This window comes from Macrobrachium nipponense, chromosome 29 (assembly GCF_015104395.2).
Source record: "Macrobrachium nipponense isolate FS-2020 chromosome 29, ASM1510439v2, whole genome shotgun sequence".
Lineage (NCBI taxonomy): Eukaryota > Metazoa > Arthropoda > Malacostraca > Decapoda > Palaemonidae > Macrobrachium > Macrobrachium nipponense.
In genome coordinates, this window is record NC_061092.1 from 27,300,730 (window position 1) to 27,328,229 (window position 27,500).

At 40.3% G+C, this 27,500-nt stretch overlaps 1 protein-coding gene and 1 long non-coding RNA gene across 2 annotated transcripts in view; one reads left to right on the forward strand and one right to left on the reverse strand.

Annotated features, from left to right (window-relative positions):
* LOC135206209 (uncharacterized) overlaps positions 1–27,500 on the reverse strand; it is a 168,920-nt gene that overhangs the window by 33,008 nt on the left and 108,412 nt on the right. The gene's annotated exons all lie outside the window — the stretch shown is intronic.
* Positions 16,778–27,500, forward strand: part of LOC135206208 (ribosomal protein S6 kinase alpha-5-like) — a 177,092-nt gene continuing 166,369 nt past the window's right edge. The window contains exon 1 of the mRNA XM_064237547.1: positions 16,778–17,208. Within this exon, the coding sequence (XP_064093617.1) occupies positions 17,139–17,208 (70 nt within the window). The 5' untranslated portion in view covers positions 16,778–17,138. The remainder of the gene's footprint in view (positions 17,209–27,500) is intronic.

A 27,500-nucleotide genomic window follows, 5' to 3' on the forward strand; every position in this document is an offset into this window, starting at 1 on the left:
TTCTTGAAACAGACCTCTGGTTATTCCTGATAGATAAAAACGTCCTGAGAGAGAGAGAGAGAGAGAGAGAGAGAGAGAGAGAGAGAGAGAGAGCATAACAGGGGATACTCGAATTAAAATAATGCTCGCCAAGCACATTCACACTCCGGATCGTATGGACATGAATAGTCTCACTTATGCACTGAAAAAAAAAGGTGGAAACCTACGAAAATACTTGTTTGGTGCGACCCTGAACGCAATTCCGCATGCACAAATTTGCACAATCGAGAAATTCCATGAAATTATTAACTAACAAGCTGGAAAATATATTCCCTTGATTCTTGAAATAGGCCTAACCATGTAACCAACGCTAAATGCGCACATAACTTGGATTTTTTTTTTTTTTTTTTTTTTTTTTACACCAACTTGTCTTATTTATATTTCATTTAATCAGATGCTAAACCTCTCTGTGCTTTATCAAAAAAAGTCATAATAACTTTCGATATAACGCTATAAAAGTAGAAAGTTAATTTACAAATATTAGGCCAATGCTTATGCACACGGTTCCTGCTGCCACTCTATGGTGAACACTTCATATTACACTTTGAGACCCGCAGATTTTTCTTTGGGGAAATTCCTTTTTTTTTTTTTTATTAATAAACAATTATTGAACTAACATTGATCATTCACTGGGGAAATACTTTGTGCGCTTATACAGTTAATCACTGATACGTATTATCAGATAAATAGGATGACAATAATTGGAATAAAATATACTAACTGGCAACCCCATGAGTTTCAATAGAAGTACGATCAATTCTGAGATTTGTCGCTTCACTTCTGGAACTTACTGTACTATACGTAAAAATGGTACTCCTGATTCAGATATAAGAAAGAACAAAATAATAATGGAATGCTCGGGCTTCAGGATTTAAAGAAAACAAATTATAGAACCTGTATGACAGATAGAGAATAATTAAGGTACAAGAATAAAACAGTAATACTACTTTTGGTTTACAGATTAAGAAATACTTATGGTATCGCTGGTTTAGAGATACAAGAAAAAATAATAATAATAATGGGAAGAAATCTCAATTACGAGGGCAAAAGTAATGTTCTTTAAGGCCCATAATAAAATATTTGACGGTAGCACTTTTTTTTACTACCGCTACCATCAGGTATATTATTATGGACCTTTAAGAACAACAACAAAAACAACAACAACAACTACAAAAACAACAACAATAATAATAATAATAAAAATAATAATAGTAATAATACCTCAGGCTTACATATTAAGAAAACCGACAGTGTTGACTTCGGGTAAATAATTATGGAATAATATCTGGTTCACATACAACACTAAAATAAATAAGAGCCAAATTTATAAAATCCTCGTATATAAAAAGATTGCCATCCATACCGTCTTTATTCCGCATTACTAATGTAACATACAGTATTTACCGTATAATCGTCCGTGCAAAAATAATAATAATAATAATTAGCAAAATATTAAAAAATAATAAATAATAATAATAATTAGGAAAATATCAAAAAAATAATTAGTATAAAAGGCGAAAGGCCAAGCTAAACTTTAAAGAAGAGTAGCTGCTTTGCATTAAAATAATAATTTTGATAAACAAATACAGGCGTAAAAAGAAAAAAAATACAAAATAGATACATTGGCAAAAACGAGATACTTTTATCTGCGTCAAAGGCCGCTCTATTGGAGAAATGAAAAAGAGGAGAACGTTTCCAAGAATCGGTTATGTAATGATCCTGTAATGGCAAAGGAAGAGAGAGAGAGAGAGAGAGAGAGAGAGAGAGAGAGAGAGAGAGAGAGAGAGAAACAGCATATGAATAAAAATTCTGATGATGGTGACTACAATGATGACAATTCAGTGCCAATATGAGTGCTAGCCTCAAAGGTAATTATGCGAACATGAATAATATAATGCATAAGAGAGAGAGAGAGAGAGAGAGAGAGAGAGAGAGAGAGAGAGAGAGAGAGAGAGAGAAACTCAGCATATGAATAAAATTCTGATGACGATGGTGGTGACTATAATGATGAAATTCATTCCCAATATGAGTGCCAACAACAACAGCAATTACACAATCATTAAACAAACATTAATACATTAATAATAATGAATAATATTTACATCGTTAATAACACTGACATTAGCATTCAATAACGCTATGATTTGATTAAACTTCACAGACCTTTATATCCCACATTCTTCTCAAGGAAGAAGTAAAAACTAACGATTATAGAGAATATGGACACACTAAGGAATGTGAACAATGGCAAAAGAATGACAATGAGCAGACGGTCACACACACACACACAGAGAGAGAGAGAGAGAGAGAGAGAGAGAGAGAGAGAGAGAGAGAGAGCACATGAATTTAAGATGAACAATGCACCAAGAGAGCAGCGGTAGACGCACGGGGATAATGTCAATAAAAAATAAAGACCCCTTCTCTTTCAAGAAAAAAAAAAAGTACACAGCTGGAAATAAGGAAAGAATGATCAACAAAAACGCTGAAGGGTGGGGGTGGGGGTGTTGGGGGGGGGGGGAAAGTCCTCAAGAAGGAAGGAAAAAAACATGGTGAGGAGGAAAGGAGTTTTTTTTTTTTTTTTTTCTTTCTCGCAAGACGTAGTATCCTTTCCCTCGCTACTTTTTTTTAGCCGCTTAATGACGTTCGCCCTTTTGAGATGACGTCCGGAATAAGATCTGAGAAATTTGGATGCTGCTATTTCAATTCCCCGGAAAGAATATAATAATTTCAATGATTTTTTTCTCTCTCTCTTTTTTTCTTTTAGTTTTTCATGAAAAATACACTTATAGGTTTTTACACATCTTGGGCGGTTCAAGAATAGGGTTCTGTTTGTTACTTTGTTTTTATCTTTAGAACTGAATGTTATTTTGTTATTATAGAAAAAAGTTATCTTGTCGTTTTAAAATAGAATGTTATTTTGTTATTACAGAATAAAATTTTATCTTGTTTTAAAATTCAATGTTATCTTGTCATTTTAGAACAGAATGTTATATTGTCATTTTACAAGAGAACGTTATCTTTTCATTTCAGCATATTACGCACGTTCTTGGAAATTCACAAAACCAAGCCTCACACCACAAAGACAAAGGAATACAGAGGAATACAAACGTTGGTTATATAAACACAAAGGAATACAGACGTTGATTATTTGTGTACAAAGGAATACAAACGTTGGTTATGTAAACACAAAGAATACAAATGTTGGCTATTTACGTACAAAGGAATACAAACCTTGGTTATGTAAACACAAAGGGAAACAAGAGTTGGTTATTTACGTACAAAGGAATACAAACGTTGGTTACGTAAACACCTAGGAAAACAAGAGTTGGTTATTTACGTACAAGGGAATACAAACGTTGGTTATGTAAACACAAAGGAAAACAAGAGTTGGTTATTTACGTACAAAGGAATACAAACGTTGGTTACGTAAACACAAAGGAAAACAAGCGTTGGTTATTTACGCGCAAAGGAATACAAACGTTGGTTATGTCAACACAAAGGAAAACCAACGTTGGCTATTTACGTGCAAAGGATTACAAACCTTGGTTATGTAAACACAAAGAAAAACATGCGTTAGTTATTTACGTGCAAAGGAATAGATACTTTGATTATGTAAAAGCAAAGGAAAACAAACGTTCATTATGTAAACACAACGGAATACAATCGTTGGTTATGTAAACAAAAAAGGAATACAAACGGTGATTACTTAAGTAACAGAATTAGGAGATTAACGAATCTGCTGGGTTTCTATTGTAAATGATAATAAAAAGGTAAACAGCCTTCAACTGCAGTATATTTCCAGAGATGGAAAGGGAAAAAACTAATGTCTTTATCTCTTTTTTAATAGCCACCAGAGTCTATTCGTTCTCTCTTCTTCTTCTTCTTCTTCTTCTTCTTCCGAGAGACGGGAAAAGGAAAACGCAACATCTCGAACGCACAATCGATTTCCATAAGGACGCATGTTTAGTTCTTGGACGCCAACACAACCTCCCTCCATCACCCACCCATCCCCCCTCCCTCTCTTATTCCTCTCAGCCCACCCCAGCCAGCCAAACCACACCCTGCGAGAGAGAGAGAGAGAGAGAGAGAGAGAGAGAGAGAGAGAGAGAGAGAAAGAGGGGTGGGGGTGGGGGAGGGGGTTTCCAGGAATTGCTAAAATATACTTGGTAAAGGGGAAATTCCCAAGAAATGACCTTCCCCCGCTCCCCGCCAACCCACTGCAATTCCAGCACTTGTCTCAAAATGCATGCTGGATGTGTATCTCGTCCTGGAAAGAGTTGACGAAGGCTTTCCCCAAAACTGCGTACCCAAGACCTCGGAAGTGGACAAAGACTCTGCTAAGGAAAGGAGGGTTTTTCCTTACACTGACCTGGTTCTTCTTCTTTTTTTTAATTCTTCTTCTTCTGCCTCCTCTTCTTCTTCTTATTTTTATCATCTTCCTTTACTTCTTCTTCTTCTTCAAACTTCGCCCTCGGTGGCTGGAGTGATGACCTGGATTCCAGGGAAATCAGAAATTCCGAAAAGGCGGCTGTCGAGATCTGGGAATAAATTAATGGACTTCTAAGAGGAAGGACACGAGTCATTATTTCCTCCTCTGTTCGTCAGCACAGGTCACAACACATTCACACACACACACACACACACACACACACACAAGCAAGGATGGTAAAATAGAACAGAATATAGAACTTAGACCAAAGGCCCAGTCCTGAGACCTATAATGAGGTCATTCAGCGCTGAAAGGGGAATCCACAGTACGAAGGTTTGAAAAGTGTAACTGGAGGAAAACCTCGCAGTTGCACAATGAAACAATTTTCAGAGACGGGTGGAAAGTCAGATGGAATAGAGAGAATATGAACGGAGGTTCAGTGAAAGAATGAGGGAGGTTGCAGCTAGAGGTCGAAGGGATGCCGCAAAGACCCTTGAATAATGCCTACAGTGAACCACATGAGGTGCACTGACTGCTAACCCCGCCCCCTCTTCTAAGGGAAGCAAGAGTGGCGTTGTCTTTCGTCATAGCAGGCAGCCACTGTCTCTGGTCTCTTCGCGCCCTTCAATTTGTAAGTTAATCAAAAACAAAACAAAAAATTAGATATTTGATACAGTTTCCTTGAACGACAATCATACGAGCGTTGAGCTTTCCATGAAAAAAAAAAAAAAACATGAGCTGCAATTCTTTACATAAATTAACAAGATTACGCTTAATTAACAAAAAGGAAATTTCAGGTATTTCAATGATTTTATTTCTATAAATTAAAAAAGGGGAAAATCTCAGACATTTAAATGATTTTACTTCTTTAAATAAAAAAAGGAAATTTCAGATATATAAATGATTTTATTTCATTGAATAAAAAAAGGAAAATTTCAAATGTTTAAATTATTTCATTTCTTTAAATAAAAAGGGGAAAATTTCAGATATTTAAATGATTTAATTTCTTTAAATAAAAAAAGGTAAATTTCATATATCTAAATTACTTTATTTCTTTAAATAAAAAAAAAGGAAATTTCATACATTAAAATGATTTTATTTCTTTAAATAGAAAAACGGGATATTTCAGAAATCGAAATGATTTTATTTCTTTAAGTTTTTATTTCTTTAAGTAAAAAAAGGAAACTTCAGATATTCAAATTTTATTTCTTTAAATAAAAGAAAAGGAAATTTCAGATATTTAAATGATTTCATTTCTTTGAAAATAAATGATTTACGAAATGTGAAAAAAAATTAGGAAATGCAATTAGATTACCATGATTGCCTTTGGTAACAAAACTCCGTAAATTTCAGATATTTAAATGATTTCATTTCTCTTAACATCAATGATTTACGAAATGCTATATTGAGAAATGCTATATTGAGTCAGGTTCTTTGTTTTACAGAAAATAATTGCCATAAAATCATAGACAAGCGTAAAATCCTTTACTCTCATTCTACTGAAACAGCTGTTCTAATTTTTTTCACATGGAAGTCTATTAATGACACACACACCCTCTCTCTCTCTCTCTCTCTCTCTCTCTCTCTCTCTCTCTCTCTCTCGACCATGCGCACGTTTTCCTCTGTCGCATACAAACATTCTCTCTCTTTGCCTTATATACAGATTCACATTCTTATCTTTTTCACTGTTTGACTAGCACATATTCTCTCTCTCTCTCTCTCTCTCTCTCTCTCTCTCTCTCTCTCTCTCTCTCTCAGCCGATTTTATTTGCACGTGACATTTACATGATGCCTACAGAACGATCGTTAACAAGCGAGACATATACATCTGTAGCATACGCAGCCCGTGGTTTCTAACGATTACACAGTTATTCAAAATAACATTCGCGGCTGTCTCATCGTTAATGCTATTAGAATAATCCATTAACACATATTTATCTTGATGATAAATTATAAGTGCATATGCGCGCGAGCACACACACACACACGCATATATAGATATAAGCACATACATACACATATACTATATGTAAAACATATATAAAATATATATCTATATATATATTAGTATAGTATATATATATAGATATATCTATATATATATATATATATATATATATATAGATATATCTATATAGTAGTTTTACTATATATGTATATGTGTATGTATGTGCTTATATCTATATATGTGTGTGTGTGTGCTCGCGCGCATATGCACTTATAATTTATCATCAAGATAAATATGTATTAAGGGTTATTCTAATAGCATTAACGATGAGACAGCCGCGAATGTTATTTTGAATAACTGTGTAATCGTTATTTTATGTATATATATATATATATATATATATATATATATATATATATATATATATATATATATATATATATATATATCATGTATGTGTGTAAAATTCCATCTCTTCCGTTCTCTACTTCAGCAGTGTTGTTGTGGACGTCCGTGAATAAATGGTAAGTACCTTTCCGCTTGTGCACCCATGGCTAACCCAAATCTCAAGTCTTCCTTGGGGGGGGAAAGGTCTTTTTGGCCTTCTTTCATCAAATTCACGATGGCTTTTAATAAAAAGAAAAGAAATATTTTCCGTATAATTTCTTTTTTTATTCCATGCACGAAATGCGCTGTTACAGATCATTTTTCATTGCGTAATTTATTCTTAATATCATTCAAAAGATGAACCCTACTCATATGGAACAAGTCTAACACAGGGGCCACAGACTTGAAATTCAAGCTATCAAAGAATATTATGGTCATCATTAGGAAGTAAGAGAAGGTAAAGGGAAATAAAGCAAGAGATCTCGCCTATTAAAAAGAAAATATAAATTAACAAATTAATCAAAAAGATAAAGATGTATTAAAATGCAAGGCAAATAGTGTAGTAATGCTTTTTATTTTGTTGCTTTTTATTTTGAAGGCTGTAGTACCCATAACTCACAATACGCAGCTGTTTTTGGTAAATACACTTGTGTGTACTCTGATTGCGATCGCATTACTATAATTTTTCCGCATATTAAGAAATCCACAGCTGTTATGACAAATGTTCGTATAGAGTAATTTCCTTCAAATATGATTTTTACAGTTGTCCCACACGCACGCACGCACGTACTACACAGTAGTAAATCTAAATTCCCATTTTATTGTTTGTATCGTTGATTATTATCAACGAGTAATTCTAGCCCTGGCTATATCTTACATACATATACCAATTGGATTGGAATATGGAATGTAAGCCGAAAGCCTAACACTGGGACCTAAGAGGTTATTCAGCGCTGAAATGGAAAATGACAGTCAAAAGGTTCTAAAGGTGTAACAGGAGGAAAACCTCGCAGTTGCACTTTGAAAGAATTGTTTAGAGAAGATGGACAGCAAGACGAAAGGAAGATAATATGAACGGAGTTACAGCAAAAGGAATGAAAGGGGTAGCAGGTAAGGGCCAAAGGGACTCGGCAAAGAACTTTAAGTAATGCCCACAGTGCAAAGCATGAGGTGCACTGATAATAACAACCCCCCTTACTGGGTTAAATATCTAATTCACTATACCTTAGGAATAACTTACACTCAAGGGGAATTATATTTGATAAGTGCTTCACCCTGGCAGGATTCGAATTGCTAACAAATGTTAGATAAGATTCTTAAGAGACGTTTCCTATATAGTGGTTTATTTATGACTAAAAGCATATACACAAAAGATATACAAAAGTGAGTTTAAAGTAAACACCCACCGCAAGTGCTGAACTACACAATAAGCTTGTTAAAGGTTTGAACACTAGTTACATTTTAAATATATTTTTAGCCGGGAACATATATAACAACCCCTAGTTTAGAAACTTAGACTCCAGAGATATCAAGAGATGGGTGGTCTAAGTCATTGTCTATCGTAGTTTTTACATCATGCATTAGTTCGAATCCTGCCGGGGACGAAGCACTTAACAGTTATAATTCCGCTTTGGTGTAAGTTAATCCTAAGGTATAGTAAACTGAATATGAAACGATACTCGTAGCTTAATATTTGTATTAAAAAATATGAAAAATATTCCCGAGTCAAAAGCTGTTAACAGCACGAGTAAGAAGGGCATAAGACACGTGAAATGCCGACAAATAAGAGTGTCATAATTCCACTTTGGTTCAAAGTTTATTCCTAAGGTACAGTGAACTGGATTTTAAACAATATTTGTAGCGTAGTATTTATATTAGAAACGTTACGTGTGTGTGTAAGACTAAGGCAAAAATACAACACATGTCTTCACGCATTAAAAGCGATTAACATGAAGAGCAAGAAGGGCATACGTCACGTGAAACGCCGACGAATCAACGTGACACACGTTTAGGGCTCTGTGGAAAATGAATGGGACCTTGAAAATCGAAGTTTTCACTTCCCCAGAAGAAAGAAGCCTTTATTCGTTTTCCGGACCTGAGGAATTTAAGTGTTCCCTCGGTATAATCAACTATGTAAGTCCTTGCATTCAAGGTGAACTTAATTCTCGGAGTTTCTGCTTGGGCTTGTTTTCCAAGCAACAACACAAGCCTAATTAACGTGGTTTTCTGTCGGGATCAATTTAGGCAATTATGTCATCCAATGCCAGTCTTTGTTCTATACGTGGCTCTGCTGCTGTCTATTTATTCATTTATATATTTATCATGTTTACTTCAATCAGCGACTTCTTTATTACGTGTGTCACGTTTCTTTATCATATACGGACATGTCTGCCTCAGGAAACTTAATTAACTAGTTGTTAATAATAAATAATAATAAATAATAATAATAATAATAATAATAATAATAATTAATAATCTAATCTAATAATAAAATAATCATCATCATCATTCATCATCATTCATCATATCATCATTATTATCATTATCATCATCATCATTGTTATTATATTGCTAATATGAAACAATTTAACAGCAATAACAGAAACATAAAAATAATGAAAATAAATTCCATAGAAAATAATGAAACAAAATTATAATAGCAACATAATAATGATAATAATAATAAAATCTTATAGAAAACAATGAAACACAAGAGTAACAATAATTAATGAAGGGGCAAAAGTAAAAGTAAAGTTTATATAATAATAATAATAATAATAATAATAATAATAATAATAATAATAATAATAATAATAATAATAATAATAATGACCAAATCTCATAGAGTAATGAAACGAAAGATGAATAGCAACAACTAATAAAAACTGTACCTATATTTATGGAAAAAGAAATGACATTAAATATGATTCTCGATCTGAGAGAGAGAGAGAGAGAGAGAGAGAGAGAGAGAGAGAGAGAGAGAGAGAGAGGTGGATGGGGGGAGGGCGTCGCAACAACAACTACCTCACTCTAATAAAAGTTTCATGCCTGCGGGAGGGTCGTGCCCTTGGATTCTGCCACTTAAAGGTGACCACTGTTCATGCGACGGCAGTTCGTTGTTATTCAGTCGATCAATTGTAAGCCCACTGGCGATGGTTACTGGTGGTACAATCACCTGTGATAGTTGGTGCTGTTTACAATCTTAAGTAAACAATCACCGGTGATTGTTGTTGGTGGTACAATCCCCGGTGATTTTTATTGTTGGTACAATACCGGTGATTATTACTGTTGGTACAATCACTGGTGATTGTTACTGTTGGTACAATGAGCGGTGATTGCCATTCTTTCTTTTTGATGATACAATCACCGGCGATTGTTTGTTGGTACAATCTTAGTCTCATAGGCTACTGTTACTCTTGGTAAAACGTTCGGTGACGGTTATTGCTGGTACAACGCCCGTGATTGTTATTCTTTGCTTTTGTTGACACTATCCCAGTGATTGTTACTATTGGTACAATCACTGGTGACTGTTATTGTTGTTACAATCACCGGTGATTGTTAGTGGTAAAATCTTAGTTAGAAGGTTTAATTGGTACAATCTCAGATATTGTTGGCACAATCACTGGTGTTTGTTACAGTTGGTACAGTCTTTGGTGATTGTTATTGATGGTAAAATCTCCGGTCATTATTACCGTTGGTGCAATCACCGGTAGGCGCTGTTGTTGGTGTAATCACTGGTGATTGTTATTCTTTGTTTTTGTTGGTACAACCACCGGTGATACCTATTGTTTGTTTTTGCTGCTACAATCACAGAGGACTGTTATTGTTAGTACAATCACCTGTGATTGTTACTGTTAATACAATCTTCGGTGATTGTTAATATTAGTAAAATCACCTGTGATCGTTACTGTTGGTACAATCCCCGGTGTTTATTATTGTTAGTAGAATTCCCGGTGACTGTCAGTGTTCGTACAATCTCCGATTATTGTTGCTGTGGGCACAATCACTAGTAACGATTGTTACTGTTGGTACAATCTACTGGTGGTTGCTATTGTTAATACTATCTCCGGTGATTGTTACTGTTGGTACAACCTCTGGTGACTGTTATTATTGGCACAATGTTCCGTGACTGTTATTATTGGTACAATCACTGCTGAGTGTTCCTGTTGGTACATTCGCCGGTGACTGTTACTGTTGGTACAAACAATGATGATTCTTAATGTAGGTGCAATCACCGGTGATTGTTACTATTGGTATAATGACCACTGAATTGTTATTGTTGGTACAATGACCAGTGATTGTTGCTCTTGGTACAATGACCAGTGATTGTTACTCGCGGTGCAATCATCGGTGATTGTAACTAATAAATCTTTCTGATGACTGATTTTCCCGAGTTAGAGATAAATATTCGTTGTGTTCAGAGGGGAGGGAGGAGTTGGAGGGGAGGTTGGAGAGGTGGAGAACAGCACTTGAGGAGAGAGGAATGAGAATAAGCAGATAAAAAACCGAATATATGTGTTCCAGTATTACTGAGGACGGTGGAAGTAGCATAAGATTGGGTGGGGAAGAAATAAAGAAAGTACAGAAGTTCAAGTACTTAGGGTCCGTATTAGAGGATAGTGGAAGCATAGACCAAGAGGTGAGACACCGAATTCAGGCAGGATGGAATAACTGGAGGTCTGCATCAGGGGTCCTCTGTGACAAGAAGGTCCCTCTGAAATTGAAAGGAAAGTTTCATAGGACGGTGGTCAGACCAGCAATGTTATATGGAACAGACACAGCAAGTATGAGGAAAACAGAGGAGAAGAAGATGGATGTAGCAGAAATGAGAATGTTGAGATGGATGTCGGGAGTAACAAGGGAAGATAGGATTAGAAATGAGTATATAAGAGGATCGACTAAGGTAGCTGAAATATCAAAGAAAATACAGGAAGGAAGGCTTCAATGGTATGGACACCTGTTACGAAGGGAGGAACGTCATGTTGGAAGACATATGATGGAAATAGAAGTGCGGGGTAGAAGGAAGAAGGGAAGACCAAGAAAGAGATGGCGTGGTTGTGCAGTGGAAGATATGGTATTGAAAGGTATAAATGAGAACGAGGCACAGGACAGAAATCGATGGAGACGACTCATTCGCAATGGCGACCCCATATAAAAATGGGTTTAAGCTAGGAAGAAGAAGAAGAAGAAGAAGAAGAGATAAATACTCGTTGATGAATGAATTATCGGTAGTAGAAAAACACGATCTCAGCCACGTTTTGCAATTCTCCGCTGTTAGCGAAGAAGTCACGCGCTCGTAACTGAAATATGGTATGTTTTATCCGTAGAGGTATCAAAACTCGTGTCAGTCGCTCATATAATTTCAGTCCGCGTTCCGCTTAGAGCCTTATATAGAATCTGTTATTATTATTATTCAGAAGATGAAACCCTGTTCATACGGAACAAGCCCAAAGGGACAAATGACTTGAAATTCAAGCTTCCAAAGAGTATGGTGTTCATTCGAAAGGAGTAACAAAAGGTATAGGGAAATACAGAAAAGAAGAGACCAGCTATTAGAAAAACATAATAAAAATGTAAGTAAATAGTTTAAATACAAGGAGAACTGTATTACGGTAGTAATACCTAAGTAGAAAGTAGCCAGATTGCAATATACCCCTTTTCTTATCATAAAAAATTCAACTATCCCAAATGTATTCCATACATATGAGAGAGAGAGAGAGAGAGAGAGAGAGAGAGAGAGAGAGAGAGAGAGATCAAGGAATAACGAATGGACGCGGTGTTCGTAATAAAGTCCTAGTTATATAGGTTATTCAGATTTTAGTTTTCTTTAAAACAAACTTTTAATTCATCATGAGTTTATTTCATTCTCAAAATTGCAACAGAAAAGGAAGGAAATAGATTTAATTATGATGCCTTTCTAAATGTACAGTTTTTTTAGGTTTCTGTAAAGGAAAACTTTTGAGATGGCTTTGTCTGTTCGTCCAGACTTTTTCTGTCCGCCCACAGATCTTGAAATCTACTCTCTAGCTTCAGTAGTTTTTATTTTATTTAAGGTTAAACTTAGCCATAATCGTGCCTCTGGCAACGCTATAAGGCAGGTCACCTATGGGCCATGGCTGAAAGCTTCATGGGCCTAAACACTGTACAGAAAATTCTTCGGCGCATTTTTTACTTGTTTAACCACACCCGTGACGAACAAATTTGAATAAAGAGCAAAATCTTCATCCATTTGTTATAAAAAAAAAAAAATCTCCATGACGAATGTGAATTTCCGGAAATAAATAGAAATTTACCTTTTGCTTGTAAGGGCTTGATTGGAAAGGCTCTGCCCCGGTAAGGTGTGATGACGTCATGCAAATATCCAGGACGTACAATGGAATGAGGAAATTCGGAGAAATATTGAATAGGGACAGAAATGTAAAGGAAGATTCGAGAGATTACGATAACGGGAAGAAAACGAGAGGTTGCGATAGTGCGACAGAAATAAGGATATAAAAAACTAAGGAAAATGAAAGAGACGGAGAAAGGGGTTAAGAGCAGGAAGAAAGGAGAAAGGTGTGAATTGATGAAAAGGTAATTAAAAGAAATTTGGAGTAAATAGCAGAAAGAAAATGGCGAAGGAGAAAAGAAGAGACAATAGAAGAGAAGCATGAAATAACAGAAAGAATAAAAAGAATGAGAAGGGCGCAAAGGAGACCAAGAACGGATGGGAAATAGAGAAAATAAAAAATAAAATTTGGGAAAAAATGCAGAAAAAAATGAGAACAAAAGAGAACAGAGACGAAAAGAAAAATCTTATACAGTTAAAAGTGAAAAATAAAAGGGGAGAAAGAGAACCGAAGTAAAGAAAAAAGGAAGGGGTAAAGAAGAAGAAGAGAAATGGGAGGAGGAGTAAGAGGACAAGAGGAAAACGCAGAAGAACAAAGTAGAAGGAGAAAGGATAGAGAAACCCCATTACTCCAAGGAGGAGAAGGGAAAGAAAGAAGAAGAGAAAAGTGAGGCTTAGTGGGAGGAAATAAAGAGGGGAAAGCAGAGGAGGAAGAAGAGGGTAAGAGGTGAAAGGACAAGAGAAATCCCATTGCTCCATCGAATCAATTGTCTCATTCAGGAGAGCAACTGAGCTCTTCATATCATCGTCATTAGTATCATCTCTCCCTCTCTCTCTCTCTCTCTCTCTCTCTGTACATTCACATGCAGTGGGCATCACCGTCTTTAAAATAACTCGGTCCCATCCATACATCTCTCTCTCTCTCTCTCTCTCTCCCTGTTTTTCTGTCCGCATATTTTTCCTACGCAATTTTTCTCTCGGCATTTATTCTGTCCGCACTTTTTCTGTGTGCACTTTTTCTGATCGCTCTTTTTTTTTTTGTCCGCACTTTTACTAGCCACACTTTTTCTGTTAGCAGTTTTCCTATCCGCACTTTTTCTGCACTTACTTTTTATGCTTGCACTTTTTCTCTCTGCACTTTTTCTGTCCGCACTTTTTACGTCGCATTTTGTCTGTGCTCACTTTTCTGTGCGCACTTTTTCTGTGCTCATTTTTTCTGAGCGCACTTTTGCTATGAGCACTTTTTCCTGTGGTCACTTTTGCTGTGCGTACTATATCTGTGATCACTTTTTCTATGGGCACTTTTTCTGTGATCGCTTTTTCTGTGGGCACTTTTTCAGTGCCACTTTTTTCTGTGCGCACTTTCTTCCGTGCGCACTTCTTCTGTCCACACTTTTTCTGGCTACAGTTTTTTTCTTTGCGAACTTTTTCTGTCCGCACTTTTTTCTGTCTGCACTTTTTGTATGCGCATTTTTTCTGTGCCGGAGTTACGCAGCAAGTACACTTTAGTAACGTCTACAGGGCACCACGAGAGGTACGCTTACGGCACTAACCATTACGTGGAGGGAGACATGGAAGTCTCCACGAGACGCAGATTTCAAATTAACTGTCTTGAAATGGACATCCCTCCCCCCCTCCCCATTCCTGTACCCACACCCCCTCCCCTGGGCACCGTATGCCTGCGCATGGCAACTAAACGAAAAGTGGAATATAAAGGCCAAGCGCTGGGACCCGTGAGGTCATACAGCGTTGAACGGGAAATTGAGAGTAAAAAGGTTTGTCAGGTGTAACAAGAGAAAAACCTCGCAGTTGAACTCCGAGACAACTGTTAAGAGATGGTGGACATGAAGATGGAGGAAAGAAATATAAACGGAACGGAGGTACAGTTAAAGGAATGGAAAGGGTTACAGCCGAGGCAGAAGGGACGTTACAGAGAACGTCATTTAAATAATGTCAACAACGGCACTAACCCCTAAGAGACCAACTCTGTAATACGTTTTAAATGAACGTTTGCAGAACATGTCTGACCTTGCATATTGTAGGACTTTCATGAAAAGCAACAAAACATTTTGCTGTCGGAACATTGATGTTTTTAATATGGCAATCGTGGGAGACCAACATGTGAAAATAAAGCTGTTTTAGCAGTAATTGATTTTTTTTAAGAGGACGGTTTCCTTCCTTTCCCAGCTAACGTCGATAAGTAAATAATATACGCTTGAAATTTACATTGTATCAATTATAGTGAACTCGTTCAATACACACACACTGGTAGATGTGTATATATACATACATGCACACTCACACACACACATATATATGTGTGTGATTATGTGAGCATAAAACATACACATTACACATACATATTTTACTTTTATATATATTATATATATATATATATATATATATATATATATTATATATATTATATATTATCTTATTAACGTATCTGAAAAACCTTACCCAATTTTCCCTATAATCCAAAGTTATGAAATATTGACGGACCAAAAAAAGCCTCTGTGGAGGGTTAAAAGTCCCAATATTTTGGTGGAGAGAGAGAGAGAGAGAGAGAGAGAGAGAGAGAGAGAGAGAGAGAGAGAGAGAGTGTCCCCATAAGTAGCGCTCAAATTCAAACATCACATACCATCAGAATACGACATTCAGTCGCTACCTCTAAAGCGCTTTCGTTTCTGTACAATCGATAAAATCTGTTCTGTTTTTGTTCCGGTTGTCAGTGGCTGCTGTTCATGTATGTCTCTCTCTCTCTCTCTCTCTCTCTCTCTCTCTCTCTCTCTCTCTCTCTCCTCAGGCATGTCTCCAAGCGCTGGCAACGGTTTTACTGCCTTATTCGTGCGAAGGTCCAGTAACCTACATCACTCAATCAAATCACCATGGATATGCGACATGATCGATGTGTTAACTTTTGTTTTATTAATACTTTTGGTCATGTTCGTTCTCTGCTTATATTTGAACGCAGGTATTTGACCATAAATTCACATACAATGCAAAGATGAGATTAAATACTCAGATATAAAAAAATGGGACTAAATAGACTCAAATATAATGAAAAGATGAGGCTAAAAAACTCAAAATATAATGAAAAGATGAGACTAAATAGACTCCAATGCAATGAAAATATGAGACTATATAGACTTAAATATGACAAGGTGAGACTAAATAGAATTGAATATAATGAAAAGATGAGACTAAACACTCAAATATAATGACGAGACTTGCCCTTATCTTCAGCATAGCTCACACCCTTTCAAACGCAGTTGCTCACAGTTAAGCAGGGGAATATTCATTACAACGAACGCCAAGGACAAAATCACAACGTGCAACCTCTATTCCCCTCCCCTCCCCTCCAAGCTTAGCTCCCCTAACCCCCTTGACACCCTCACCCTCCCGAACAGGCCCAAAACCAATCTAACCTTGAAACTTTGTTTTGCTTGATTTTTCTCATTTATTTACGAGTAGCAGTGAGTTTCTTCAGATTCATTTCTTAAGTCTCGTCATTTCGGATAGGAGTCGATTCGTTAAGCATCATTAAGCGACGACTCAGGAATTGTATGCGTCTACAGTTGCTTGACGAAGGCACGGGGGTAACCACGAAAGGTCCGCATATCACAGTCGTCGACGGTCTGACTTTACTACCTGTCGCAAAATCAGCTGGCTGAGACTCCGGGTCCCCCGGGTGGCGGTGGAGGATGGGAGGGAGGACACCAGCATTCGGCGCTGCCAGCCGTGTTATTGCATCGCTTAAACGAATATCTTCCTGGCGCTTTCTGTAGGTTACAGAACATTCAAAGCAAATCAGATCTCATAACTGACGACGAAAGGACCCAAAGAACTTTACCGGACCCGGGCGGCAAATTGGGCGTCCTAACATGAAAGGACAGTTTGGGCGAGCGTGTGGCACCAGATTATAGTGGCATCTGGTACAAGTGCGTGTCGACGGGAAATGACCCTGTGTTAAGAGATAAACATTTTTTTTCGAGTGACAAACCTATATGGAACCATCTACGTCCAAGAGGAGCCCGCGACTGCACACAGACATCATCTACCATGAGCTTAAGAATGGTGAGTACAAATGACGTTTCCAATCTTGGCCAAAAAGTGGGTGCGGGTTTGATGATGACAGTGAGTCACTGGGACCACACTGTTGTTATCCGAGACTTTCGGACAAGACGGTCGCTGCTGGCTTCCTAGGACTACCTACAGTGGCCATGCTTTTCCATTTAGTAATCGAGCGGACACGTCGTAGCGTCTTGATTTCGCGTCACCTGGCTGATCGTCAGTGCGTTCACGTTCCAACGTTCCGTAAGAGCCGTTTTCGGGCGGCAGGTGGGAGACGGCGGTAAACGAAGGACATTTAAAGTGAAGTCCAACTCCACTCAACCGTCTCGGATGTCGTGGGTTTGAGATAACGCTGTCGCAATCATGCGTCCGCGCTGACAGGCCCCTCAACATATACGTACAAGCCAAGTAACACATCAAAAATGAACCCTAAACAACTCATCTAATACTTGTCTCATGCATTTAATCAATGTAGAAACAAACTCATTCTTTTATGATATTTAAATGAAGCCAGAGTGGTGAAGAGTAATTACTGATAAGAGTGAACGTATGTAAGAGGATTTTGTTTGATTATCTTGGAATAAACAGCGGCTGCTTCCACGCTGATCAAGCGGCCAACACTTCCATAAATATTCTTCAAGATTGCGTGCTTACACACGCATTCTCTCTCTCTCTCTCTCTCTCTCTCTCTCTCTCTCTCTCTCTCTCTCTCTCTGCACACACACACACACACACACACACACACACATATATATATTACATATATATATATAATTGATCAATATATATTATTATATATTATCAATATTAATAACATAGCTTTCGTCTTACACAATCCGTCTAGGAGGATACTTAAGAAACTCCTTAAAACTTCTTATCTCCTAAACACGTTGTTTATTGCCACACCCACCCACCTTAACACCATCTCTCCAACCCCTCCCCTCCCCTCCCCTCTCCCCTCACCCCTGTTCCCCCACCCCCGGCCCAGCCCTATCTCCCATGCGATAGGTCCCGTCTCGGGCAATCTTCTCAGATAACTTTTTTTTAATTTATATATTTCTTTTTCTAAATAAATAGTGGGGTACTAGGTCAAAATTGAACTCGGAGCATTACAGGTAAGGCAAGACGAGAGAGACCTTCACACACATTATACAGAAGGGGGATACGCCTATGCATTGTGGGCGGGGTGCATACCGTATAGGCGATGCACTGACAGGTTTTCAGAGTACCCCACCAACCAAGCGTTCCGCCATCTTTCCCCCCCGCCCCCACTCCCCCCCACTCTCAGGGTTGATACTCTGAATAAGGATTTCATTTGGGTTTAGCGGTTGTGTTGGCGTCTCTCTCTCTCTCTCTCAGTTAGATTTTATAACTATTAACATATATGATCACCGTTGTTAATATTGCTGATCCCATCTTTTACTAGGCGTCCGTCAACTTCAACCCCCCCCCTCTCTCTCTCTCTCTCTCTCTCTCTAAAAACTGTTGTTGTAATTATTTCTTGGCCTGTATAGGTAGGAATGATTCCAATGAGCTGAGAGGTGAACAAGAAAAGAATGCAAATTTGAACGAGTGGATCCTTCAGTTTCAGGGATTGAATGACACAAAGCTTAAGTCAATTAAACCAGACTTGGAGGAAAATCCGGTTATGTAGAGTTCATACGGTTTGGGATAAACATTATTATATCTAAATATATATGAATATAATATATTCTACACACACACATACACATAAACACACACATATATATGTATAATGTTTATGTATCTAATTATTTACATAGAAAGAGAGATTCATATATATATATATATATATATATATATATATATATATATATATATATATATATATATATATATATATATATATATATATATACTTGGAGAGAGAGAGAGAGAGAGAGCGAGAGAGAGAGAGAGAGAGAGAGAGAGAGAGAGAGAGAGAATCTTGATCTCTTACGACCATAACAATAAGAATTATTTACACTCCAGAGGAACTCAATTTCCTTAGAACCCAGGCTCCACATCTCCTACAGTTCCTTGAAGCCAATGACGTCAGCTGAAGAAACATCAATGACTTGAACGATACAGAATGATATAACAGCGAGACCTCGTTATTACAAAACTGGAGAAGGTCCAGACAATTTCTTTATCTCGTGTGGAACACCTGAAAAACTATTGGTAATCAAAATACTGGCAATTATATAAGTTACAAAGGATGTTGAGCATTGGAACCTCACGAGTTCAGACGAAGATGCAACGCATTGCTATCCTAAAACAACTCTACTTGTATTTTGGTAATTTACCTACATTTGTAACTATTTATTCATTATTTATTTGATTCAACTTTCCTTCTTTAATAACCGTTCTCTTCTTTCTGTATGTTCCATTACCTTCTGTTACTTATTTCGAATGAACGCCATAATATTCTTAGGAAGCTTAAATTTCAAATCGATGGCCCCTGTGGTGGGTTTGTCCATATGAATTGGTTGTATCTTCTGGACAAAATAATAATAATAATAATAATAATAATAATAATAATAATAATAATAATAATAATAATAATAATAAAATAAGATTTTTCGGAAGGAGACCCCTCTCGTAGACATGTTTTTGTTAAAAATAACTGCTGCTTCAGCACTATTAATCTTATAAAGAGTCTTCTCTACTTTCTGATGACGGCTTTCTCGTTGTTGCTTTAGACTGGCGAGCAACGCACCAAAGGGCATGGTTAAAATTCGGTTGAGTCCATTTGATTTATATTGCTTATACAATTCTCTCTCATCTCTCTCTCTCTCTTCTCTCTCTCTCTCTCTCTCTCTCTCTAACGCGACGTTTTCCTCCTGATCGACAGGACATTATCAAGCGATAACTGCTGATGGGACTGAATTCCAGTGTTGTTGTTGTTGTTTTAAGATTAAGCTGGCCTTGTGCAGCACGGGCTCTTGCTCACAGAGCAGCCCGTAACATTCCAGTGGCGAGTCCTTCTCCTTTTATCGTGGTGTTGCGAGCTCTCCAGTACGATCAGAGCACTTCTCCGGTAGGTCGGAGTTTTATTTGGTTCCCGGGAAGGTGACTCATACGGCGGGCGTTGACTAGTCTTGCAGACCTTCTCAGGTAGGGGGTATCACCGGGAGCCTCTTGATTGGCTTCTACCTGCGTGACGTCACCCCTGGTATTATTCTCATGTCCGGTGTTCGTTCCAGTGCGCGCTGGTAACTTTCGTTAGGGGAGAGGGGTGTGGTCCTCCTCACACACGTCGGTATCAGGAACGCTTCTTGGGTGGTGATTGAGGGAGGCTTTTCTCGAGGATGAGCAGCGCTTCTAGGAGACGCAGACGTCGTGGGTCAGGTGCTCTCCCGATGATCTTAGTATTCCTGACGATGTCGTCTCTCGTGATGTTTTCTGCGGTGTACTGCAAGGGCGTGCTGCCTAATGGCGCCCTCCTGGGCGTGGCAGGAAATCCTTTTTGACAGGCGCATCGTCGTCATGCCGATGTAAATCCCCCCAGGGCATCCTTGGGCGGGGCATACGTATCGGTAGACGACGTTGGACTGCTTCAGGGTCTCCTGCCGGTGGGGAGGGGTTGTTCTTCATCAGGAGGTCTTTCGTACGCCGATTCTTGTAATAAATAATGAGGGACACTCTCTTTCCTTCCTCCATGGGCGGGACGTGTTCCTCTATTATTTTCTTCATGGCTGCTTCTTCTTCTTGTATTGGTGGTGCATGAAGGCTTTATAGAAAAGTTTGATATCCTCCTGGGGGCGGAATGTCCTTCTTTCTTCCTCCGTCATGTACCACTTGTCAAGGGCGGCCTCGAGTTTTCTCGGTTTACGAGTTTTGTTCGAGTACCCATTGTTAATTAGCATCTGGGATGCTCGGTCGAAGTTCGAGGTGTGTGTCCTGCCACGTCGAACAGTTGCGAGAGGGCCCTCCTTACGAAGGCCCTGACGGTGGTGGTCTTGAACCGCGCAGGACACTCGCTATCACCATTCAGACAAAGTCCGAGGTTCGTAGCTTTGGTGTAAACGGTCGTCGCCAACTTCTGATTCGTCTTCGTGACAAGGACGTCGAGGAAGGGGAGCCGATCGTTGCTGCTGTACTCGACAGTGAAGTTGAGTGCGCTGTTCTGCAGGAACTGCTGCCGAAGGGCTTCTACCTCATCCTCGCAGTCGGCTTGCACGAAGATGTCATCGATGTAGCGTGCGTATGTTGCGGGGACATCTGTGTTGCGAGAAGACCCTTTTCCCTCCACTTCTCCCATGTAGAAGTTGGCGAAGAGGACTCCTAAGGGGGACCCCACGCTACGCGCCGTCCTTCTGGCGGTACATCTGTCCTCGGTGGGTGGTGAAAGGGGCTCTCTTCGTACAGATATCCAGGCAGGGTTGTTCTTAAGAGTCCTTCTGGGATGTTAGGGGGTCTCATATCGGGATTCCTATATACCCGCTCCATGATGATCCCTATCGTCTCGTCGACTGGGACGTTGTGAATAGGACTCCACGTCTAAGGACGCCATGGTTTCCCGCACCGGGGGAGTCGCGGATCTTCTCCAAAAATTCCACCGATGAGGTGAGGCAGTACCTGGAGGGGATATAGGGGGTCAGAATTTTATTAAGGCGTTTGGCCAGAGCGTAAGTCGGGGCGGGCGCGTTTGGCTGATGATCGGGCGTAGGGGGTTGCCTTCCTTGTGGGTCTTCACGTTCCCGTAAAGGTAGCCGAGGCTGTAGTCACCTTGGATGGGCGGGAGGTGTGTGGCATTCGTAGCGGCATTCACGGCTGCGATGACCCGGTTGGCGTCGCGTTTGATGTCTTCCGTAGGGTTCTTCGTAAGTCTCTCGAACTTAGAGACATCAGACAAGATGGCGTCGAGTTTCTCGAAGTATTCCGAGGTGCTGATGAGCACGAACGCGGCTGTCTTGTCTGCACGCCTTACGGTGATGTCTTCTTTCTTCTTTAGATCTGCGGCTGCCTCCTTCATCTCTTTGGTGTAGATACCGCTCGAGTATGACCCCCTGTCCGTAAGGGCCTCTGCTAGCAGAAGGGGTTGAAGGGCGTCCGTCGTTGTCAGGATCTTCTTTGCTTCCAACTGCTGAATCGAGTCGAGGAGCATCTCAATCTCCAGGCGTTTCTCGTGTTTCTTCGGTTTTGACATGAAGTGGCAGTTTAGGTCCGAGGTTTAATATGTCCATTTTGTTCAGGGGTGGGCTGGTATGGAGTGAGGTTGATATACCTCTGTGTCTTTTCTTGAATGCGTAGCTTACCGCCGTTGAGGGCGACAAGCTTGCGGGTTACGCCCCTAACCCGGTTACGCATGTCATCTTCGCTTAGGTAGGCAAGGCGCGCGTTAATATCTTCGTAGGTGGGAGGCTCGCGCTGGTCCTCCGCTCGGTCGTCTGGTTGGTGGTGGTTTTAACAAAACATGTCTACGAGAGGGTCTCCTTCCGAAATATACAAACATCAGGCTGCACGACCCACCAGCAAGAAATGAAGAAAGGACCAGGGACTTCAGAAACGTCCCTCCTACAGCGGCAACTACGGGAGAAGACTGCCGATATGAAGACCCTGAAGGAGGAACATCACCGCCTGCGAGAAGAATGGGCGGAAATACGTGCTGAGCTGTCCGCCCTGACTGATGACAATACCAGACACGACACCCTGCAAGAGGCCACCACCACCAACCAGACGACCGAGCGGAGGACCAGCGCGAGCCTCCCACCTACGAAGATATTAACGCGCGCCTTGCCTACCTAGCGAAGATGACATGCGTAACCGGGTTAGGGGCGTAACCCGCAAGCTTGTCGCCCTCAACGGCGGTAAGCTACGCATTCAAGAAAAGACACAGAGGTATATCAACCTCACTCCATACCAGCCCACCCCTGAACAAAATGACATATTAAACCTCGACTAAACTGCCACTTCATGTCAAAACCGAAGAAACACGAGAAACGCTCGGAGATTGAGATGCTCCTCGACTCGATTCAGCAGTTGGAAGCAAAGAAGATCCTACAACGACGGCGCCCTTCAACCCCTTCTGCTAGCAGAGGCCCTTACGGACAGGGGGTCATACTCGAGCGGTATCTACACCAAAAGAGTGAAGGAGGCAGCCGCAGATCTGAAGAAGAAAGAAGACATCACCGTAAGGCGTGCAGACAAACAGCCGCGTTCGTGCTCATCAGCACCTCGGAATACTTCGAGAAACTCGACGCCATCTTGTCTGATGTCTCTAAGTTCGAGAGACTTACGAAGAACCCTACGGAAGAACATCAAAGGCGACGCCAACCGGGTCATCGCAGCCGTGAATGCCGCTACGAATGCCACCACCTCCCGCCCATCCAAGGTGACTACAGCCTCGGCTACCTTTACGGGAACGTGAAGACCCACAAGGAAGGCAACCCCCTACGCCCGATCATCAGCCAAACGCCCGCCCCGACTTACGCTCTGGCCAAACGCCTTAATAAAATTCTGACCCCCTATATCCCCTCCAGTACTGCCTCACCTCATCGGTGGAATTTTTTGGAGAAGATCCGCGACTCCCCCCGGTGCGGGAACCATGGCGTCCTTAGACGTTGAGTCCCTATTCACCAACGTCCCAGTCGACGAGACGATAGGGATCATCATGGAGCGGGTATATAGGAATCCCGATATGAGACCCCCTAACATCCCAGAAGACTCCTTAAGAACCCTGCTGGATATCTGTACGAAGAGAGCCCCTTTCACCACCCACCGAGGACAGATGTACCGCCAGAAGGACGGCGTAGCGATGGGGTCCCCCTTAGGAGTCCTCTTCGCCAACTTCTACATGGGAGAAGTGGAGGAAAGGGTCTTCTCGCAACACAGATGTCCCCGCACATACGCACGCTACATCGATGACATCTTCGTGCAAGCCGACTGCGAGGATGAGGTAGAGCCCTTCGGCAGCAGTTCCTGCAGAACAGCGCACTCAACTCACTGTCGAGTACAGCAGCAACGATCGGCTCCCCTTCCTCGACGTCCTTGTCACGAAGACGAAATCAGAAGTTGGCGACGACCGTTTACACCAAAGCTACGAACCTCGGACTTTGTCTGAATGGTGATAGCGAGTGTCCTGCGCGGTTCAAGACCACCACCGTCAGGGCCTTCGTAAGGAGGGCCCTCTCGCACTGTTCGACGTGGCAGGACACACACCTTGAACTCGACCGAGCATCCCAGATGCTAATTAACAATGGGTACTCGAACAAACTCGTAAACCGAGAACTCGAGCCGCCCTTGACAAGTGGTACATGACGGAGGAAGAAAGAAGGAACATTCCGCCCCCGGAGGATATCAAACTTTTCTATAAAGCCTTCATGCACCACCAATACAAGGAAGAAGAAGCAGCCATGAAGAAAATAATAGAGGAACACGTCCGCCCATGGAGGAAGGAAAGAGAGTGTCCCTCATTATTTATTACAAGAATCGGCGTACGAAAGACCTCCTGATGAAGAACAACCCCTCCCCACCGGCAGGAGACCCCCTGAAGCAGTCCAACGTCGTCTACCGATACGTATGCCCCGCCCAAGGATGCCCTGGGATTTTACATCGGCATGACGACGATGCGCCTGTCAAAAAGGATTTCCTGCCACGCCCAGGAGGGCGCCATTAGGCAGCACGCCCTTGCAGTACACCGCAGAAACATCACGAGAGACGACATCGTCAGGAATACTAAGATCATCGGGAGAGCACCTGACCCACGACGTCTGCGTCTCCTAGAAGCGCTGCTCATCCTCGAAGAAAAGCCTCCCCTCAATACCACCCAAGAAGCGTTCCTGATACCGACGTGTGTGAGGAGGACCACACCCCTCTCCCTCCCCTAACGAAAGTACCAGCGCGCATGGAACGAACACCGGACATGAGAATAATACCAGGGGTGACGTCACGCAGGTAGAAGCCAATCAAGAGGCTCCCGGTGATACCCCTACCTGAGAAGGTCTGCAAGACTAGTCAACGCCCGCCGTATGAGTCACTTCCCGGGAACCAATAAAAACTCGACCTACCGGAGAAGTGCTCTGATCGTACTGGAGAGCTCGCAACACCCACGATAAAAGGAGAAGGACTCGCCACTGGAATATTACGGGCTGCTCTGTGAGCAAGAGCCCGTGCTGGCACAAGGCCAGCTTAATCTTAAACAACAACCACTGGAATTCAGTCCCTCAGCAGTTATCGCTGATAATGTCCTGTCGATCAGGAGGAAACGTCGCGTTGAGAGAGAGAGAGAGAGAGAGAGAGAGAGAGAGAGAATTGTATAAGCAATAATAAATCAAATGACTCAACCGAATTTTACCATGCCCTTTGTGCGTTGCTCGCCAGTCTAAGCAACAACGAGAAAGCCGTCATCAGAAAGATAGAGAAGACTCTTTATAAGATTAATAGTGCTGAAGCAGCAGTTATTTTTAACAAATAATAATAATAATAATAAGTAGTATTATCAATCACGACTTTTGCATTGTGGTTGCATCGAAAAAATAAAGAAAAACAATGTAATACAGTATCAAAATATTAATTTCTTTTTTTAGCCAACGTGATATTTTTGTTGCTTACTGAACAGATACCACAAGTGTCTTGTATTCCGTTGAGTTAAGTAGGAAATGCCTTTCTGACTACCTCACCCCCCTCCTCTTCTCCCCGCCTCCCCCCCTCTCACTCTCCACAAGCCACACGCTTTCCCTCACCCTTTAGCCAACTTGTCCTCGCAGTCAGTTTTGCGTTGTTTATATTCTTTTATTACAAATCTCTCTCTCTCTCTCTCTCTCTCTCTCTCTCTCTCTCTTCGAGTAAGTTTCAGTACAGTGATGTTGCATGCAATTAATGCACAGTATGTTTACATATAAACAACGTTTAGCATTAACTTTCGAGTTTTCTTTTCTTTGTGTGTGTGAGAGAGAGAGAGAGAGAGGGAGAGAGAGAGAGAGAGAGAGAGATGCTGTGTATAAATGCCAGTTACAAACATTAATCCAGTTGTTATTATCTGAAGAGACACTTCTGATAAACAGTTATTTATCAGAACTAACATGACGTAATTATCAGATTAACATGATGACTTTAAGCTCCTTTGTACGTACATTATTATTATTATTATTATTATTATTATTATTATTATTATTATTATTATTAAGAATTGTGGTTGCATTCCCATACAACAAGTCTGTAACAGGACATCAGAATGTGAATATAAACATGCATCAAACAAATACAAATCAATGTATTATTATTATTATTAATTATTGTGCGCGCATTCCTATACATCAAATCTACAAAGGGAAACGAAGGAGGTGAATACAAACAAGCATCAAACATTAAATACACAAATCAGTGGTCCTTTTGAACTTGGCAAATGAGTCCCCATGTCTCTCCAATAAGACATGTTGCTGACCAGAAATTGCAATGGAAGGTGGCCTATTGTCGGTAAAATGTTTTAGTAAACATTTCCATGAAGGCCACAGGTGTATGTGTGTGTGTGTGTGTGTGTGTGCAAAGCGGCTGCCTGCTGCATCTATGCTTCTGACCAGAGAGAGAGAGAGAGAGAGAGAGAGAGAGAGAGAGAGAGAGAGAGAGAGAGAACATGCCAGCTTCAGACGCGAAAGAGTTCAGTAATATTTATATTTACATTTAGAGCTTTACTAATGCCAAAGGGAGAAGGGGGAGGGGGGGAGTGGGAGGGCGTTAATAGAGAGAAGTTATGTAACAGCTTCACGTAACTGCTGCCTTTGACATCGTCGAGAATTCCGGTAAATCAATTTTACACTTTTTGATTTGTCCCTTATCATGATTTAACCAATGTCCAATTATTTCACGTTAGAATTCATGTCATTTAATTTTCATTTTTTATATATGTTTTCCATCACGATTTAACCAATTTCCAAATAGTTTATGTAACTTAATAAGGAGTTATTCTCTATAACTTATGGAGATTAAATGATCGACCTCATATATTTATAGAAATTATTTCCTTGAGCGAGGAATTTCCTTCCGATTAAGATTGTGTCATCTTGAGAGAGAGAGAGAGAGAGAGAGAGAGAGAGAGAGAGAGAGAGAGAGAGAGATTGTTCATTTTCAAGAAGGAGAGAGAGAGAGAGAGAGAGAGAGAGAGAGAGAGAGAGAATAGCTCATTTTCAATCTTAAAACTTTACAAGAGAGAGAGAAAGAAAGAGCTCATTTTCAATCTTAAAACTTTACGAGAGAGAGAGAGAGAAGAGAGAGAGAGAGAGAGAGAGAGAGAGAGAACTCATTTTCAATCTTAAAACTTTACCAGAGAGAGAGAGAGATAGCTCATTTTCAAT